At 45.4% G+C, this 20,368-nt stretch overlaps 1 protein-coding gene across 2 annotated transcripts in view; it reads left to right on the top strand.

The window, feature by feature from the left end:
• LOC147613156 (uncharacterized) overlaps positions 1-20,368 on the top strand; it is a 99,134-nt gene that overhangs the window by 44,650 nt on the left and 34,116 nt on the right. For both annotated transcript variants that reach the window (XM_086782438.1, XM_086782437.1), the window contains exon 5: positions 19,814-20,073. In XM_086782438.1, coding sequence (XP_086638564.1) covers positions 19,814-20,073 — 260 coding nt within the window. The remainder of the gene's footprint in view (positions 1-19,813; positions 20,074-20,368) is intronic.

Genomic DNA, 20,368 nt, shown 5'->3' with positions numbered 1-20,368 from the left:
CAGCCTCGCCTGGTTCCTTCACCCGATTTCTCGTCCACCGGCTGGACACAGGAGAGGGATCTACGATGGGAGCTCCTCAGCAGCCTCACCATCTGGTTCACCTGGAGAGCCCGGTGTTTCAGGGCCTTTGAGGGGAGACTGGAGCCACCAACAGAGACTGTTTGGGGGATTTCGCAGGAGTTGATCCACACCCTGCGAGGACAGTACGACCGCATCTGCGACTCGGATGAGGCGATCTTGCGGCGCTAGGCCTTTCACACCACTTGGCGCAGCGGCCCCTTCTATACCCTACACGCGGGCTCCCTCCACTGCAGTGTTGCATAGAAACGCGTTTCGTACAGGTTTGAAACGTACGAAACGTTTCGTCCTGTACGAAACGCGTTTTTTATTCATCATGAATATTTTAATACCACAGTCCGACACATCGAATTGTTTCGTACCTTTTTTGTGCATGTTTCCCAGTGGCAGCCGCCTGTACTTTTTCGCCATTTTGTGTGCCAGCTTGCCATCGAATCAACGCTTGTGTCAGCCCACCTGCAGATGAGGATGAGCATGAGGATGCAGATGAGGATGAGCATGCAGCTAGCAGCTGCCAGCATCATTTTATTTGGACATGTTATTTATTTTGATCTTGGATTTTGAGTCATGACTCATCAGTGATCACCCACGTGGTGATCCTTTTGATTTCTGTTTAGTAATCACCCACATGATTTGTGATATCATCATATCTTACATGTATTTGTTTTTATTGAAATGAATTCAATGTAGTCTCTTATGAGTTATGTCAACAGTTTTTTCTTTTGTATATTTCAAGTCAAAGATATACATACTTTTTCTATTTTGTATGAAACCTTTTTCTACCCGTTTCTTACCTTTTATGAAACGTTTCAAAACGTATGAAACCCGTTTCATACCTGCCGTTTCAGAAACGCCTGGCAACACTGCCCCGCTGGCACTACACGCCACCTGTTTGGCTTTTCCCCCCTCCTATTGTATGATATAGCCCCTCAGTCTTTATACTGATATTTGTACTTTTCTGCACCTAGGGAGAGTCTCCCCAGCTGCCTAGCTTGGATCTCTGCTCTGTTTCTCTTATGAGCATGAGAGGATCTTTTGTTACCCTACGGGTGTTTTTATATAACTAATGAAAGGATCTTTTCTCGAAAAAAAAAACAAACTTGCCACTGATTGCCAATGTTAGGAGCATGCCACCCGCTCGTTGATGGTGTGCAAGTGGCGGCCCTCACAAGGTAAGAGATGGACCTGGTAAATGTCGTGGAGTGCACCTAGCCGATGAAGAGGTTGGTTGTAGGTGGGTACTTTCATCAATGAATCACCATCTTGGAAATCCACTTGTCACTTGTCATCATAGAAGCTAAAGTACGCGTCTTTTATATAAAGTATTGTACATCACATTTTTCTGAATAAAAAACGTCTATATGATAAAAAACGTGAGTCTTTGTAGTCTTTAAAAAAAAATCGATTTTATAAGGTTGTAAAGATAACGTTTTAACGTTACGAAAATTGCAGCGAATCAGCTTGTGAGTTGTTGCATGTGTGTTTCTCTCTCTCTCGTGCCTCGATTGTGGCCGTCTGAGCTTGACTTCTCTTCGCACAAGCTTGGCAACCAAGAGCGCTCTCTCTCTCTCTCTCTCTCTCTCTCTCTCTCTCTCTCTCTCTTCGCCTCCTTTCTCTCTCTTCACCCCCCTTTTCCTGAAGCCGCCTTGTTCTCTCTGTTCGCCCCCTTTCTCTCTCTTCCCCCCCCCCTTTTCATGCAGCTGCCTTGTTTTCTCTGTTCACCCCCTCTCTCTCTCTTCGCCCCCTTTTCCTGCAGCCACTTTGTTCTCTATGTTCGCCCTCCTTTTCCCACCCGCCCTTGCTCAGGCCCCCAAGGCAGCAACATAATCCTATCTGCTGCTCCCTCTTGTCACCTGTACTTGCTTCCCCACTTGCAGCTGGCCACCTATGGGGGCCACCAGCTGAGGACCAAAATCAGTAGTAAAAGGGGAACCCCTTCAGTCCAACATGGACAGCTCGCTGGCAACAAGGACTAGAGGTGAGAAGAGGGGAAATACAGCTCGATTTGGGCGAGCGCACAGAAGATCGGCGACCCCCATATCAAAACATGCCTGACCACCATGAGAGAAGTATGCAAAATGCAGGATACGGACATTGAACACGTACAAAAGAAGCTCGGGGAGAACAAGGATAGTGATGACCTTAGGCGTGAGTTGCGTGCCTCCATGCAAGAGGAGATGGATAGGTGGAAGGTAGACATGCAGGCATACATGGCAATCAGCTAAGCAAGATGCAGGAGGAAATGGTCCAAATGTTGGACGCAAAAACCAGTCACCACACCTCACTAATCACGGAGTTGGAGGCCCAAGTCGCCACCCTTAAAGTGAAAAAAGAGACCGTGAGGGCATGTACTCAATTCAAGAAGGAGAAATTCAACTATCCCTCAATGATGAGCTGAATACACTTAGAGAGCAAATGAAGATCCTCTAGGAACAAGAAAAGAAGGCAAACGAGGCAACCACATGGGCCGAGGTGATTAAGAAGACACAGAAACAAGTGGAAGAAGTGGGCAGCTGGACTGAGGTTGCCAAGAAGCAATGGAACCCACCATCATCCCTAAACATCATCAATGACACACTCGAAGAGGAGAAAAGAAGGAAGATCAGGGCATTGAATGTGAGAGTGGTGGGATGGAGGGAAGGAGCCTCACCGAAAGAGGACGCCATAGCACTATGCAGAAAGCTGGAAATCCCTGATACCCCCTTCCTCGAGGCATGGAGGGTGGGCAAAGACACCACCAAGGAACGCGCACTCATCCTCAAGTTTGTAGGGTTGGAGGCGAGGCAATCATTCCTTACCAAAAGGCGGGCACTAAAAGGAGAAAATACTTACCTTGAAGACGATCTCACACTAGCACAAGTGGCACACAGGAGGGAGTGCATGCCACACATCTTGGATGCACGGAAGGCAAGGAAATGGGCAGTGTACAGAGATGGGAGGGCGATCATCACCGAGCGACGTGCCCAATGACGGTGCGAGACCTATGAGACCAAGCTAGAGATTGCGGTTTGAAACTACAATGGCGCCTTGAGGACACATGTAGGTCTGTTCGAGGAGACATTTAGAGGGAGAGACTTGGTCTTATACAGAGAGACATTAGTTCGAGGGGAGTCGGCTTCCAGAGGTGAGAGGATAGAGATGGGAGTTTGTTCATCGCCCACACCCACGCACAGCGTGGGGTACCCGGGGTTCGGGAGGGGTGGCTTTACTATACAGGGAGGAACGTCACATGTGATACAGGTGGTCGGACGGGATGAGGCTACACGGTTTTTGTGCGTGAGGATCTAGACAGAGAGGGCCTGAGACATCTACCTTGCAGTGTGCTACTTTGTACCCTCGACTTCTAAATATGCCACCCATGGAGAGTCCCTGTACCTGCCCCTTTATGATGACATTATGATGTTTTCCAATCTAGGGGACATCCTCCTGGCATTGAGACTTCAATGCCCGCACCTCAGTGCACAGGTACCCCTCTTTGAGATAGACGGTCTCATCTACCAGGAGATTGACACGGTGGGTACGGATCTGGAGCGGACATCACTGGATACAGCAGCCCGCACATACTATGGAGAGCATCTCTTAGCCCTCGGTGGGGCTCATAGGCTAGCCATTTATAATGGCCTGGCTAGATGGCCTAGATCCAACTCCTGCACCTCTTACCCCTTCGGACATGGAGCCAGCATAGTGGACTATCTAATGGGATCCGTCTCTCTGATCCCACTCATTCCGGAGTTTACCATCTCGCCTTCGCTCCATGGGTGTTGCAGCCGACCATGCATACTTGGCCTTCTCCCTCACATGCCGATACACCACCCAACCACCTGCTTTGCCCCATCACCGTCCGAGATAACACTTCACCAGAGAGACCTCTTCCATCTATTCTGATCACGTCTACCGCATCCCCTCTGACCTCGACCCCCTTAGCCCACTTGATGAGCTTACCACACACCTCTCAGCCACCCTCCATACGTCCGCTGCAGCCGCCTTCCCGCACTCCAGAGCCACCCCTACATCACCAGGAGGGACTGTCCCACAGAATAGTTGGTACGATGAGGAATGTCGTGATACCCGAGCTTGTCTACATCGGGAGATAGCGCTAGGATCCACCACTCACCAGCAAGCACGAGTGATCTTTCGACGTCTCTCGCTAAGAAAGAAGAGAGCCTACCTAGCCAGGCTTGCAGGAGCTATACCAGTTATTTCTTGGAAGGGATTGTAAGGAGGCTTGGAGGATCTTCCAGGATCATCGCGTGTCGACTCCGATTACTTCACACCGCACCTGGCACACCTATGCCACCTCTCTCTACCATGCCCCCGAGCACCCACCGCTCCCCCATGCACCCGAAACTCGTCCCCCACACTCTTCCTTCTTTCACCTGAGCATGGTGAGAGATGCTATTGGCAGGATGCAGACTAGGAGAGCACATGATCATGATGGACTCCTCACCGAGCATTTCTCCCATGCTAGGGACACGCTAGCCCCTTTACTAGTTCACATGTTTAACAGGGCTTTATGTGAGGGTTTCCCCGCCAGCTGGTCATCGAATACTATGTACCTATCTTGAAAGCAGGTGACCCTATGGACCCCAACAACTACAGGACTCTCATGATTGGTCACATATTGGCCAAGATTTATGGTTCGATTTTGGAGCATGAGCTTAGTAGATGGTCCAAGGAGCAGAGACTCAAAGCACTGGGGCAGGCAGGCTTCAGGGGAGGGCACTCCACACTAGATCATATCTTTACACTACAGGGGATCATTGAAGAGGGGAGAGCTCACGGGCATCGAATATACTACTGCTTTGTGGATTTCCGCAAAGCTTTTGATATCGTCCCACGTGCCAGACTGATGAGGAGATTGTAGAATATGGGAGTGCTAGCAGAGATGCTTTGGGGGATCACTACACTCTATGAGTCAATGAGAGGCAGAGTACGGGCTCCAGGAGGTGACTCAGAGATCATACACAGCACTATCGGGGTGAAGCAGGACAGCCCCTTGTCTCCTACTCTATTCGGTCTATACATTGATGAGATCATGGATTACATAGATAGACAGGGAGGTCCAAGAGCACATTTGGCAAGAGCCCTCATACCGATCGTCTTGTATTAATGCAGATGATATTGTTCTTATCTTTAACACTCACAGTGGATAAGTAGATCTGTAGTACAATTTACATACAGTGGAGAGCCTGTGGAGTATGTTACCTCATATGTATACCTTGGGATCACTTTTGCTGGACCTCATTTCTCGATGCGAAAGGTGGGCGACGCTAGATTGATGAGGGGATATGCAACCCTTAGCTCGCTAGAGAGGCAATGCTCACACATATAGTTTTAGGAGCCGAGGACGAAGCTTTGGCTATTTGATACTCTAGTTGCACCTGCACTACTGTATGGTGCCCCCATTTGGGGTCTTAGCTTATACCACAACAAGAGACAGAGGAGAGAGACGGCCGAGACAGATACAGAGGAGGTATATGATGGGTGGAAGCCGATGGACAGACCCCTAGTGGCAATGATCTCACGCATGATTAGGAGTAAGCCATCAGTGCCACATGAGATTGTGCAGGCAGAGATGGGGGCTGCACCAATAGTTACAGAGGCTCTATTCCAGACAGTGACATACTAGCACAGGCTATAGGAGCTTCCACTTGATAGATACCCCCGGCTAGCCCTGGAGTCCTCGAGATAGCTGACACTTGAGGGAGATACAGAGCGCTGGTATGTACAGGTAGGCACTTGGTTTGGCATGCACGGTATGCAGATGGAGGCACTCCCCCTGTTCCAGTACAACATAGAGGCCTCATCATTTGCTCTCAGTTGCACAGAGCGGAACAGGGTTATCAGGAAGGACATTGTCAGACTGGATACTCAGAGGACATGGAGTTCACCTAGTCGTCCACTGGGGACGAAGATGGCCTTCTACAGAGATCACCTCCTATGCCTGACAAAGGATGGTTTCATCATCCGCCCACACTACATGGACACACACCTATCCTTTGGGGTGAGATGTGCGACCGGCCAGTTCCGCACCTCATCCCACTAGCTGAGAGGAGTGGAGATTGCCAGATATGGGCCTAGGGCAGCCGCACCAGAGAATAGGATATGCCAGCTCTATCACACAGAGCCCGAGACAGAGGATCATTACATATGCCGATGCCCTGTATACTATGAGATTTTGGGGAGGTTCCACTGCCTCTTCCGAGCTAGGTCCGGACCACTTTCCAGGATCATGGAGATAAAAGATGTCTGGGACTTTTTCTTCTAGAGTTCCGTAGACAGGGAGTCCTTAGTGAGATCCAGATCAGTTGTACTTGCTCGAAGACCAACACAGAGAGCTCTCACCGAGTTCTTCCATACCAGCACTCCGAGGGTCGATCCACCCATCATACCCGGACCACAGGCTAGTGCAGGAGCTCAGCTGAGAGGTGTGACACTTGACAGAGCCACCGAGTTATGCAGAGCTCAACGCCCCAGACCCCATGGCCCTCGCCCATGGCCATGCCACCACAGAAGGATCCGGGCCATCATTTCCCATCATCGCAGGACCTTCTCGCGCTAGCTCAGTTTTACTACCTTGAGCACCATGTCACAGCAGCCCATGAGGGATGTATTAGGGTGATATGAGAGCTCTCTGTTCATGTACCTAGATCAGATTTTATAGTTCTAGACTTTTGTTAGCTTTCTTTATTACTATTTTGTACCCAACCAGGATGATGTACCTCATGGATATGATGTAACCTTTTGGTCTCATAGGTCATTTTGGCCTTTTGAAGATGTTAATACAACTTTCTCTCTCTAGCCACTCGCCTCCGCCCAACACTTGTCACTCGCCTCGCGCACCCTTGCCTCGCCATTATTCTTTCTTCTCGTGCCTCCTCCCAGCACCTACGCTGGCCGTTCTTTGTATTCCGGCTCCCCTGCCGCCCATCCCCTTGAAGAGGAGCAAAGGAGGAAGACCCGGGCCTTACATGTACGAGTGTCCGGTCTAAAAGACCGTGATGATGCGGAAGGGGAAACCAAGGAGCTCTTCTCTATGATGGGCATTGAAGCCACGCACACAAAGGCATGGAGAGTGGGAAAGAAGAGAGAAGGTAGTGGTGAATCTTCTAAGGAGAGAGCACTTATCATTCGTTTCCCCTCCATGGAAGCGAAGAAGGACTTCTTGAAGAGACGTCCTACACTCAAGAAGACGGGAATATTTCTTGGAGATGACCTCACACTCTCGCAACTTGCCCACATGAAAGAAGTTATGCCAGAGATAAGGGCAGCCCGAGAGAAAGGGAAAGTGGCCTTCTATAGAGATGGTAGAGTGGTGATTATGGAAAGACGCTCTTCATGACGGCGCGCGACCTATGGGACTACACTCAAAGTTGCTACTTGGAATTGTAATGGATGTCTACGCCTTGATGTAGGGGCTTTTGAGGATAGTTTCACTGGGAGGGACATCATCTTCTACTGTGAGACGCATCAGGCTCCTGGACAGTCCATGCTACATGTTAGTGGATACCGATGGGAGACAGCTTGTAGATAGGAGACTCGTTCAGAGCATAGAGGACGGGGCTCAGGAGGAGTGGTAGTATTGTTTAGAGAGGAGCTACAGCCACTGCTGATACATATAGTCCGCAGAGATGAGCAGGCTAGGTACATGTGGGTTAGACTGAGGGCAGAGACGGGCATATATCTCTACATTGCTATATGCTATTTTGCTCCTAGTATATCAGTGTATGCATCACCTAGCGGGTAGTCTCCCTTTTCTATTTTGGATGATGACATTTGGGAGTTCTCCAGGGATGGTGACATCATTCTCATGGGGGACTTCAATGCCAGGACTGCCCATAACCAGACAATATTTTATGATACCTCAGAGGAGATGTTGAGGGAGCTTGATGTTAGAGATATGGGCCTATCTAGACTCTCATAGGATGAGGAACATACAGTGTATGGGCGGTATTTGATAGACATGGGGACTGCACATGGATTGGCCATCCTGAATGGCCTACAGAGATTCCCGACATCGGGCGGTTTCACTAGCTTTCCACATAGGCATGATTAGAACACAGGCCCCTCCTTCCTTTTATAAAGTCGACCATCTCTTACTTTGGCTTGTGCTTTTTCTTTCTGCCAAAAGTGGCTGAGTATGGCCAAAATATCCCAAACTTTGCTTTTCCCAGCTTGCTCTTTTGTCTAGGCACCTCCTTTTATTGCTAGAGCTTCCTTTTGGACACAAATTGGAGACATGGTCATCACTGATGATTTCTTTGAGATCTTAGGCCCACACAGGCGGAGGGATGGTATCTGGAGATTGCATGGTCAAGATGGATCTATTGTCTATGATTCCCCTCAGGTTGGAGCCATTACCACAGAGAGAGCGCGGAGCCCCTTGTGAAGATATTTAGCCTAGTTGATTGCCACTCCCTATGTACTTGGGCTAGAGTGGAGAGTTTGCTGCGGTTGAACCTGTTTGCCTAGTGTGTGGTTTGGAGGAAATAAAGTGCCTGGGTAGCATGATCATCTCCTGTCAGGTGATGTTATGCCACTCCACACCATCCTTGGTCGTGGGTCCCTAAAATGTGTTGCACACAGACTGCATGTCATGTCTATGGCAGACATGAGGTTGCTTGATCCAGGGTAGCTATAGAGCTTCTCGTATTGCATCCAAACTGAGTTGCATCGTGAGTGAGGCTCCTTCTGAATCGATGACCTGCCCTGTAGATTGGCTTGTGTTGTAGGTCTCGATATAGTACAAGTAGTTGAGGAGGCAGGCCCCCAAAGTGCCATCGTGGGCAATCAATTGAGCCCGATCTGCTGCAGGCGCGCTACCATTGCTGGTTCGGCTATTGCGTGGTAACACTACTCTTTGTAGTACATGAGCTTATGCTCTACTTTGTGGGTGTTCTTCATAAGGCTATGGATCGCATAGCTGTCGACCCGCCTCATGAGGGCTTCACCTAGATGGGGGAGCTGGGTGGGGTGGATGCCATGTTCTTCGAAACAATGGCCTACCTGTCTCTTCTTCTTTTGGGGGGTGCGAGTTACCACCTCGAGAGGAGTCTGAATTCTCTGCCCGGGTTCTAGTCTCTTTTTTCTTTTTCAGTGGGATCTCATGGAAGGCGGTTTCAAAGTTGCTTTGCATAAGGTTATGGCTAGGGGCTTCATGCCAAAGAGATTGACAGAGGGGTTGATCCATTTGATTCCCAAGAATGGGGGAGATAGATTGGAGATTGGCTAGTGGAGACCCATCAACCTCCTAGGGACTGCCTATAAAGTCCTAGCCAAAACCATTAGTAGGCGCCTTCAGCCCTTCCTCCCTGACTTCATTCATGGCACGCAAATAGGTTTTGTTTGGGATTGGAGTATCATGGACAACATCTTGACTTTTTGAGAGGCGACCGCCTCAGTCCATTTGAGACAGTAGGATCAGATAGTTCTCCTTCTTGATTTTGAGAAAGCCTTTGACAGGGTGGATTGGGGTTTCTTAGGAGGGACTAGGATGGGATTTCGAATGGAGTGGGTTCGAGGTGTTTCCGGCATAGTCACAAGAAACGGATATTTCAGTCCCTGGAATGCGTTTCTCTGTTTCCGGATCCCATCTGTTTCCATGGCGGTTTCTTGTTTCCCAAGTGATAATGTCACAGGAAACGACCATTTCCACCCCTAAAAACTCGTTTCCCCATTTCAGTTTCTGTTCCCATTTCTCGTTTTTGGTGACTATGGTTTCCGGACTCTATTCGGCCTCTCACAGTCCAGGGGGGGCGAGGTGATAGATTCCTTCTTTCTAGTTCGGTGCGGTAGGGCTGCCCTCTCACACCCTTCTCTTGTTTGTAGCCGAGGCCATGAGCAGTTCCTACCTGCCGAGGAGACCGGTTTACAGGAGCTTTGGGGTGGCTTGACATTGTGTACGGTTTGGAGCCTACAGATGGGCGGGGAGTGCTAGCCAAAGCCACTGGTTGTCATCTTTGTAATGTTTATGTGTTTGTGACCATGGATTACATAAACTTGGATATGTTCATGGTTATGCTTGTGTGTGTGTGGATCTTGGGTGGACACTTAGGTAAGTGCAATTGTTGGGGGGTTGTCATCTTTGTAATGTTTATGTGTTTGTGATCATGAACTTGGTTATCTTCATTGTTATGCTTGTGTGTGTGTGGATCTTGGATAGTAGGTAAGTGTGATTCTTGCTTTGAGGTGGTTCACTGTCTCTCTTCAAAAGATAGTCCATGATATAAAAATCCAAAGATATTCATGCGTGAAAAACCTAGAAAATTAGTTGAGAGAGATCATTCAAGGGGTGGAGAAAATGGCCAACTCGTCAGGCTCATGACCTGAAGACTGGGGGTTGAGACCTTGCCCTCGCACATAATGTTGTCATAACAAAAAAACAAACAAAGATTACCATCATATAATAATCTATGCTTAAGAATGGGAGACGTTCTCATCCTATAGCTCAATAAGAAAGCAGTAAAAACGATTATCATATAATAATCCATGCTTAAGGTAGAGAAATAACCTCACGAGCTGAACTAGAAACAATTGGTGAGAATAGCTAAGATAGTCACGGTCTTGAAAAATTTTAGCTTTTCTCACCAAAAGTTTTTTAAATTTAAGTAATCCATACACCTTGGCAAATGTATGACCACTTGGTTTACTTCTTTCGATGGATAGTGTGTTGGAAGAACCTCAGTATCTCACGCGCAAAGATCTGTCCCAATGTGAGTTCTTGTAAAAGGCGGAGGCATGCAGCTTTGCATCCATCATCATACCAGCTATTTTGGTGCCGCTTGAAGGTGTAGCAGTGAACTGTCCTCCCATTTCAATTTATATCTGTCCCCTTCCACAACAACTTTGACTCCATCTACATCGATCACCTGTCATCACCAATCTTGACTTCTCAACCTCTTTATCCATGCTCATCTCTGAGCTCACTTCCATTATTTACAAATCTGCCTATGACAGCTGGTGGGGGTGCAAAAAAAGGGCCTGCAATGGTGAAGCAAAGGGAAGTATGATCTTCTCCAATAAATTGGGGTGGACTGAAAAGTTTGAGAAGTGATGTCCAAAAACAGGGGAGCCCATAAAGTAATCCACTGTACTTGCCATGGGGGAGAACAAGTGAACTGATCATATGACGGCCATCTTGAAATGTCTGTCAAATTTGACTGGTCTGCCAATGAGGCGATAGCTTAAGTTTAAGAGATGTTTGACTAGGACCAAGAGGTCTTGGGTTCAAAGCCCCACATGGTGCTTCCTTGGCGGCATCGCCTACGGACGGGCGCTCCTACGGGTGGTGAAAAAATGGTAAATATGGGATGATCTTGGGCCTAAGGCCAGTCATACATATACGGACGGGTTGTCCTGATAACTGTCTGTGTCAAAGCCATAAATTCAGACTTGTTGACTGCTTGTTCTTGCTTTTAAAGTCATGCAAAGGGAGAACTGCACTATCTGTGCAATCCTTTCTGGGACAACTCCACTATCTGTGCAAAAGTGGGGTGTAAGGTGACAAAACATTGTGCAAAAATCCTTAGCATAATTGGAGGTAGCCTGTGGGAAGTAGCAAAGTGCAGAGTATCAATCGATTGGTTGGGAAGCTAAGGCGAACCCACATGAATTAGGCATCCTCATCCCTTACCATCGAGAGGATGCTGCACGGGTTTGAATAATACTGCTACTTTGCCACTCTAGCTTTGGTAATCCTCTCTATAAAGTCTGATGTCTCTTTGTGTTGCCCATCTCCATGTAAGTCTCTGCAAAGCCATTGGGATCTAACCACAAAGTGCCATGGTCTCATAGATCATGCACCCTTATGTGGGCGGCAACGGTCTGGAATGATCACCCGTCTGTCTCTATACACTGCCCACTTGCCTTGCTTTTAGGCTTCCCTTATGTTAATCATGCCAGTTCTTTGCTGCTCCGATTTGGAGTGGAGTGAGATGGTCCCCAACAAAGTTCATATCATACTCGTATGATTGGTGAAGCAAATGTTTGCGAACGTATGGTAAAATGGCGTATGAAACTAGCCTATCATTCTTGCTCTTTTTTTTTAAAATAAATAATTTGAGACTTTTTTGCTGAAAGTGACACCATGGCTGGTCTGCACCTTGTAGTTACTAGGCTTGGGCTGTAAAGAACCTGGGCCTCACTTTGGGTAGTGTACGAATGTACTGTAGATACTTACTAGTACATATAGTACATAGTATGTTCTATGTAATATGTACCATGTACATTCAAGTTTTCAGCCTTCAACTTTCAACTTTCAAGTGTCAAATTGTCAATATTTTTACTCCCAACTCCCACATGCATATATAGCCCCAAATTTAAGGCCACGTATGAAACTCCACCAAGAGCTTAATCAGAATTTATCATACCTATCATTCTCCCTGGTGTATGGCAGTATGAAACGTATGATATGAACTATGGTCCCCAATATATAATTGTGTGATCCAGAAAATCATCTGCTTCCTTAGGGACTCCAAACATGGTTGGCTGTCCCAAGTACACTTTTGTCGACAAAAAACAAATGTGGTTGGCTCTCCCAAGTACACTTTTGTCGACAAAAAAGTGTGATTTTTGTCCACAAAAGCTGCTTCTTGGCAAAGGCTGTTCTTCCAAATTCTTTGTTAAAAATTTGCGCACATCGAGAGTGAAACTATCCGATGGAACTTGGACATATAGCACAACATGCTGATGTTTGTCATCACAATTTTGCAGACATGTTTGCTACCCCTGAGCCCCCTTTCGAGGAAGTATTCCATGCATGTCATGAACTCTTGCAATGTGTAAGGCAGCTAGTATGGATGCATCTTTTACTGAGGAAGAATTGAATGATGCTCTCAAAAATCTAGGTAAATGGAACTCCCCAGGATGGGATGGGCTTACAATGGAGTTCTTTCACACATTTTGGGATGTTCTAAAACAGCCCATCCTCTTAATGGTCAATTATTGCTATCTATTGGACAGTTGTTGTATTCCTAGAAAGAAGGCTTACTTAAATTGCTACCCAAAAAACAGCTTTGTGAAGGTTTGGTGGATTGGTATCCCATCTCTCTGATGCATGTGATGTACAATCTTGTGACCAAGATGGTTGTGAATAGAATCAAAGGTATAGTGCATGCTGACCTTCATCACAATCAGTATGGCTTCATCCCAAGAAGACAAATTATGAACAGTATAGCCACAATGCTTATATAGGCATTGAATACGCCAAATACACGCACTAGGATGTCCTTATTATGCAGGTGGACATAGCTAAAGCCTTTGATATTGTCCAGTGGAATTTCATCGCACAGGTAATGGACAAAATGGGATTTTGAAATGCATTTTGGAAGGAGAACTTTTAGCTTCTTGGAAAATAGGCAAATTTGTCAGATAGGGTTTTTCTGTTAGTGCCCTGCTATATTCCATTACTACGCATCAGATGCGCTTGTACATGGATAAGCTGTCACAGGATCATAGTTGTTTCTCGTACTGGTACGAATGGGTTCGTACGGTACGATACCGTACGATATCGTACGGTACGAAGGTGTTTTTTTTTTCCCCCAAAATTTTTTTTTCCTTGAAAAAAAAAATTCCAAATGCTAAAAAAAATATAGAAACCCTGCTTTACGAAGATCCCAAATGCTCGCAATACTTCGCAACTTTCGTGTCCACTCAGTATTCCATATGGGGTTGTTGAGAGACCTAAAAAATCTGGCGAGGTAGACTGGTAGTGTACACTTGATTGGTAGGATGAGAGAATCTTGCTACATCACTTGGGGATCCCTGGTATAGGTAGGCTAGACAATTAGATTCTCAAGTTATGCACAAGGGAGAAGATTTGGACATGGCTATTTTGATCTAGAGTGGAGTGACGGAGTCCCTAAACTTATCACTCTAGATGCACTCCTCGTATTTGTGCAAGGACGGTCCCTTAGTCATAAACGCTACACTGGGAGATCTTTGGTATTGCATTACCCATCCAGGTTCTTTTTTGGAGACAATCGAGAGATCCAACCGAGAGAGAGACATATCCATTTTCTGGTTCCTCGAGCACTGTAGACTCCTCCCCTCCCAACCTTCCCTCACATTCTATAGCTTGAAGCTCCATAGGTTGTAAGTGTAAAAAATAAAAATCGTATTTTATCGTACGGTATCCGAAAATTTCATATCGTACCAAAAATTCCCGTATGGTATCGTATCGTACGGTATCGTATTTTCGTACCGTGACAACCATGCACAAGATGGCATGCTACATGGAATTTCCATGGGGGATGGAAACAAGTTTGTGGCTCAAGCCTATGCTAATGATTCTTTCTTTGTTCCTCGGAACACAAAGCTTGATGTTAACGTTCTCATGCAAGCTTTGTCACTTTATGGGTTGGCTACTGGGCGTTGAAAACTTGAATGTCAAATTCGTAAAATCAAAGTTGTTACGGCTGAAAAATTATGATTGGCATAGATTACTTTGGCCAAGACAAATTGTGGCACCTGATCAGATAGTCAGACATCTTGGATATCCCATTGGATGGGAGATCTCTCTCAAAGAAGAGATTGAGTAGGTGATGTAGAAGCTACATCACAAAATTGAATATTGGAAGCTGTCTACATGGCCATTGCATGTAGGTTTGCGAATAGTGTAGACTATAATCACGGCGCATGTGCAATTCTATCTCCCTTTATTGCCCGGTCTCGCAAAACAGACTGATCTTTCCATGTCGAAAGTCTTGGAACGCCTGTGGAAAACAAAAGCGGACAAAAACGCCGTTCGACTGATAAAGCAAGAATTGGTCTGCTCGCCTAAAATACATGGTGGACTTAATATTCTCAATATCCATTATCTTGTCCTTGAGAGGAAGGCGGTGCTTCTACATGATTTTGTGGCAGAAACAAAGCCATGGGCTTGGTTGTTGGGCAGTATGTGTGTCTCCATGCGTACGAAAGCATATGGACTTTGGGTCACCCGTTATGATGATATAGTTTTTGGACATTTTATTCACAAAATCACGGATTCTCCCTATGCTACTTCTAGGGCGTACAAGCTCCTTTTGCTCCCCCTGCTCCTTGGATTCATGAGCATGTGAATCATCTATGGACAATGTCTAAATGCTTGCTTTAGTGGAAAGCGACATTGGGATGGATATAGAAGGGCAAATTGCCCTTGAAGCAACGATTGTTTCTATGGAGGTCTATTATGGGTGCTTTTCTAGTGGGGATTCTTTTGGCATGTAGACACATTGCTTCAACGTCATGTAGGCGATGCTCTCACCCATGTGAGATAGTGCCCCATGTTCTGTGGTACTGCTCTCACTCTTGAGCCCTCTTGGAGAGATTGTTAGGGCACCTACGGGCACAATTTCTAGGCAAGCTTTTTGGGAGGTACTTTTGGCTTTTTGATCAACTTTCTCCACCATTGCCAGTTTATGTAGTCTTTCTGGATTTATTGGACGAGATTCTGGGCACTCTGGACTATCTACTATGTCCGGAATCAGTTGCTTTTTTCTATTGTTCATGTCAACCCTTTTTCCTTCTTCCATAGCTCGCTTTACCAATCTGTGAGAGATTCTTTTGATCTTGGAGAGCTCTCTTTTCCGCAACTCAAGGTGTTTTCGCATTGTTTTTGATTTGAGTTGTAGCTGTCCCATTCTGGGACAACTATGAATGTAACATTCCTCTATTAATGAAGCAATGGTTTCACTAAAGAGAAGTGTGTGATTCTTGTTGATTAACAATAGTTATTTGACACTCAATATTTCAGAGATATGGCTGCCAATGTGGTCCTTGCTTTCATTGCTGAAATTTATGAAGATATGGATATTGCTTGGTATCATTTTGCATCCCGAATGCAAGGGGTGATTGCATATCATGGTAAATGGTATATGGGTGAGAGTTAAAAAAAGAGTTGCAAACTCTTGAAGAAACTAGCCATTTTTCATCCCTTGTCTCGTCAGGAAGAGGATCACATTTGTTATGCCAAGTGGCAAGTTAGGTCCAGACAGAAGCCTATGTTGGACAAGGGCTGCTCATCTAAAGCTTTTTTTATAAAGTGTATAGGCAACTAGACAAAAACAATGCTTCTCATGAGTGCAAAAGGACAATGGAGAGTGGACACAATATAAAGCAACTAGAGCAGGAATGTGAGACTTACTTTCAGCAAGTTTTTTTTTTTTAAAAAAAAAAGGGAAAAAGATCCTTCCATTTGTTACCAATAACACAACCAAAAAGGCTAAGTTTAGATCCATCTCCAAGGGGAAACGCGAGTCAAGATGAACAAAGGTGAGGATGCACTTCTCCTTTTACTTGGCTGCTCTAGGAGGAGAAGGCTATCTCATACAATGGAGGGAGGGGGAAATAACCACATAGGTGGTCTACAATGCCAAGTGGGCTTGCCACCAGTATCTGTAAGAAAGGGACCGTGCCGCTAGATCTTGAGGAAGGCTTCCCACTGCTTCCTCATGCGGTCTGAGCTGCCTTGAAGCTGTCCCCACTGACCTATGAGGGTATGGATGATATCGAGCCACATGCTACGGATAGACTTTGCTGGCGTGGTGAGGGTGCCTTCGATCTCTTCATTGCATCAAGCTCTCCATATATGCCACGCGGCTATACTATTGCCTCCCATCTCAAGCTAGAGCGTGTGGACTTCCAGCAAGTTTTTGCATCGCCTCCTGTTAAACCTGTGCTCTGATGCACGCTCGTAGAGAAATGCTACATAATGTAAAAGAAATAATGGATGTGCAAGAAGCCTTTGAAGTAGAAAGCCTATTTTCGTCTATGGAGATACACAATGTAGTCAAGTTTAGGCAGATGGAAATCTCTTGGATGAGATGGGTTGACTGTGGAATTCTTTTGGAATTCTAGGAGTCAAGACATGCTTGAAGATGCATTATTACTTATGATCAATCAATCATGGCACTAGGGTGTTATGCCATCATCCTGGAAAGGACTAGTTAGACTAGTCTTGAAGAAGGAGCTCTGTCAGAATCTTTCGGGCTGGCATCTGATTACTCTTGTGCCTATTGTTTATATGATCATCACTTAGATGATAACTCGGAGAGTCAAAGAGATGTTGCACATAGGATTACATCAAGCTCAATATGGTTTTGTACTTAGATGACAAATCACAGATAACATTTGTAATGCTTATGTGGACATTGAGTATGCCAAATACTCACAACAGGATGAAATATTGCTGATGATGCCTTTTTCTTCCCTAAAAACATTGCAAGATTTGCAAACCCTTATGAGGGCTCTCCAGCTATTGGGGAAGCAGCATGATTGCTCATTAATTTCTGCAAATCCGAATTACTACCACTTAGAGCATCGGACTGGCACAATTTATTATGGTCTAGATAGATTTTTCCACCAACAAATGTTGTTACATCTGGGTTACCCGTTGGGGTGGAATGGGTCTTTCAAAAGATAAAGAAAAATTGGAATATTGGCAATTGTCTACTTGTCCTTTATGCAGTCCAGTTCATCTTGATGGCTTATGTACAACTTTTCTTGCCTCTATTGGTATGGACAAAGAAAACACATCTCTACTTTCATGTCGTAGAGCATGAAAGTCTTATGGAAAACTAGACATCAGAAGAAAGCTCTTAGGTTCTTGAGATGTGAATAGATTTGTTTGCCAAAGATGCATGGAAGGTTGAATATTCTCAATATTCATTATCATGTTTTGGCAAGAAAAGCAACTCTGTTGTCCACCTTTTTTGCCTAGGAGCAGCCTTGGACAGTGATGATTGCAGCCATAGTTTTTTTCATGTGTGTATGTTTGACCACGCAAACATTTGCAAACATATGCGTATGTTCACGTATGTTGTGTCAAAGACAGTCAAACATAATCCACAAAAAAACGGGTGGCCAAAATTTAGGTGGCGAGAAAAGTTTTGAAGGGCTAAATTTTAGTGACGGGACTGAAATGATGAGACCCTGTTGACGCCGTGCGATTTGACAACGCAAGTCTTCAGGACTCTCGACTCTCGATGCTGCATGTTGTAACTTGTAAGCTTGTAAGTTGGACTAAGAGTAAGATGGCTCTGCATTTTTTTTGAGTCTTCTGAGTTTCTAGCATATTTTCTGACTCCCGAGTTTTTGTCCTGCTGCCTGCATATTTCTAAAATCTAGTCTCTGAGTTCATGTTCTTGAAATTTCAGAGCCAAGGCCTGAATTTCAAGCCCAGCTGTACATAGTGCACAGTGCCCACTGCATTGTGTATCGAAATTTCATGTGATTGTTGACATGTCTACCTATTCTGGGTGCGATGAAGTGACCTCGCCCACATTCGTTTTGCAGATGGAGCACAAACAGGAGCCAAAGTGGGATTAGGTGGAAACAGTGAAGGCACTTGGGAGAGGGCTATTCACATCTAAGTGGAAGTATTGCACACACGTTTGGGATGGAGGGCTGGACCGCATCAGGCTCACATCTTGGGCCTTGCAGGCCATGGTGTGGCAGCATGTAAAGGTGCACTTGAGGGAGTTAAGGACATTTGCAGGAGATTGCTAGTAGCTGGTGCTTCAGAGCATGGTCAAAATGTATATGTGGATGAATAGGTTGCCGTTTTGGGTGAAAATCAAAGCACACAAGGATCAATAGAGATGAGTACTCAAGCAAGTGCTATAGCTGGACCTTCAAAGAGGTAAAAGGTGTCAAATACAAAGGGGCATTGGCTAATGCATGGCAATTGCAAGCATGATGAGAGGCAATCATTGCCGTGCGTCGTTTCTTTTACGCAGAGGACATTCCTCATTGGAAAGTGAGAAGCCCATTTTTCTTGCAGATGGTGAAGGCAATTGGGCAAGCATGTCCTAGCTATTTGCCCCCCTCTTATAATCAACTACATACAAAGGAGTTGCGTGATGAGGTGAAATGATTTGATAGAGATTTTTGGCTTAATGGAGAAATGGAAGATATATGGATGTACTAGTGTGTGTGATGGTTGGTCCGATACCAAACGTAGGCCTATCATCAACTTTATGGCATGCTCTATTCATGGTAGTGTGTTCTTGAAGGCAATGGATACTTCCAGGGAATACAAGTCCGGCGAGTATATCTTTGAGCACCTCAGGCAAGTTATTATGGAGGTTGACACGCTTTTGGGCACTTTGGACACTCTCGATTGATCGCAATCATGTGATCTTTCATTCTACACAGATTGGCAATTTCTTGTATTTTCTTCAGTCTTTGTGTGAATCTCTTTATTATTGTCATAAACTACCAGAGATGGATCATCTGCAGTTAGACTTGTTTTTCCACTGTTTCTGATTTTCAAGAAGTTTTCCTCACCTCTGAGGGCTGCTTCTCTTGTACACTAAAGTAATAGAACACTGCTTTTTACCAAAAAAAAAAGGTGTGTGTGTGTGTGTGTGTGTGTGTGCACGTGTGTGCGCGCACACACGTGCACATCTATGATTACACGCGTGCACACACACGTGCACATCTATGATTAATATAGAGATGCATTTGTATTTTCGTGAAGTTAATCTTACAGTGGGCGCGCACACTATGATAGATAGACATATGTATTTGTAGTTTTGTGAAGTTAATCTTACAGTGTGGTTGTGTGTGCACACACCCACATACACATGGGCGTGCACACCCACACACACATGGGTGTAAAGTTAATCTTACAGTGTGGTTGTGTATGTGCGCATGCCCACATACACACACGGTCGTGTACACCTATGATAGATAGATAGATATAGTTGTATTTTTGTGAAGTTAATCTTACAGTGTTGTGGCTGATTGCCAACAGATGGAAATCGATAAGAGAAAGGCTCTGAAGGTTCAACAGTTTACAGTTGATGGGTGCCATTTTAGAGTCAGTGACGATGTCACTTCCGAGATGGTAGTGGTTCGATTAGAGAATTTACATTCTGAAACAAGCCAGAGCAAAGTCATGGATGTTTGCCAGATGCATGGTGAAGTCAAGGGCATCAAACCTAGAAGTGCTAATACAATGGATGTACACTTTGGAGCACATGAAAAATGGAGGATATTAGATATATTAGACAGGTAAGTTGATGTGTACTTCTCGGCTATGTATACCTTCTTATCATATGTGCTGCACTGATTAAACACGGTCTCATCCATATGGTACCATTTGCTTTGAAACATGCTCTGTTTTTGAAAATATGGTGTCAAGTAAAAGCTTGTACAAAAAGACGAAGATCATGTCGTTTTTCTTCAGATTTTAACCATTGCTACAGAAAGTGCCACAAAACACTGGGTCTCAGGGCCAAAAACATCTTTTTGTGGGGCCCTACCTAGGCTGGAAATGCACTTTGGCTAGAATTCTCGAAACAGTGCG

Source organism: Cibotium barometz, chromosome 44 (assembly GCF_041138505.1).
Source record: "Cibotium barometz isolate CiBa-2024 chromosome 44, ASM4113850v1, whole genome shotgun sequence".
NCBI classification, from domain to species: domain Eukaryota; kingdom Viridiplantae; phylum Streptophyta; class Polypodiopsida; order Cyatheales; family Cibotiaceae; genus Cibotium; species Cibotium barometz.
This window is presented reverse-complemented; position numbering and strand designations above follow the sequence as displayed.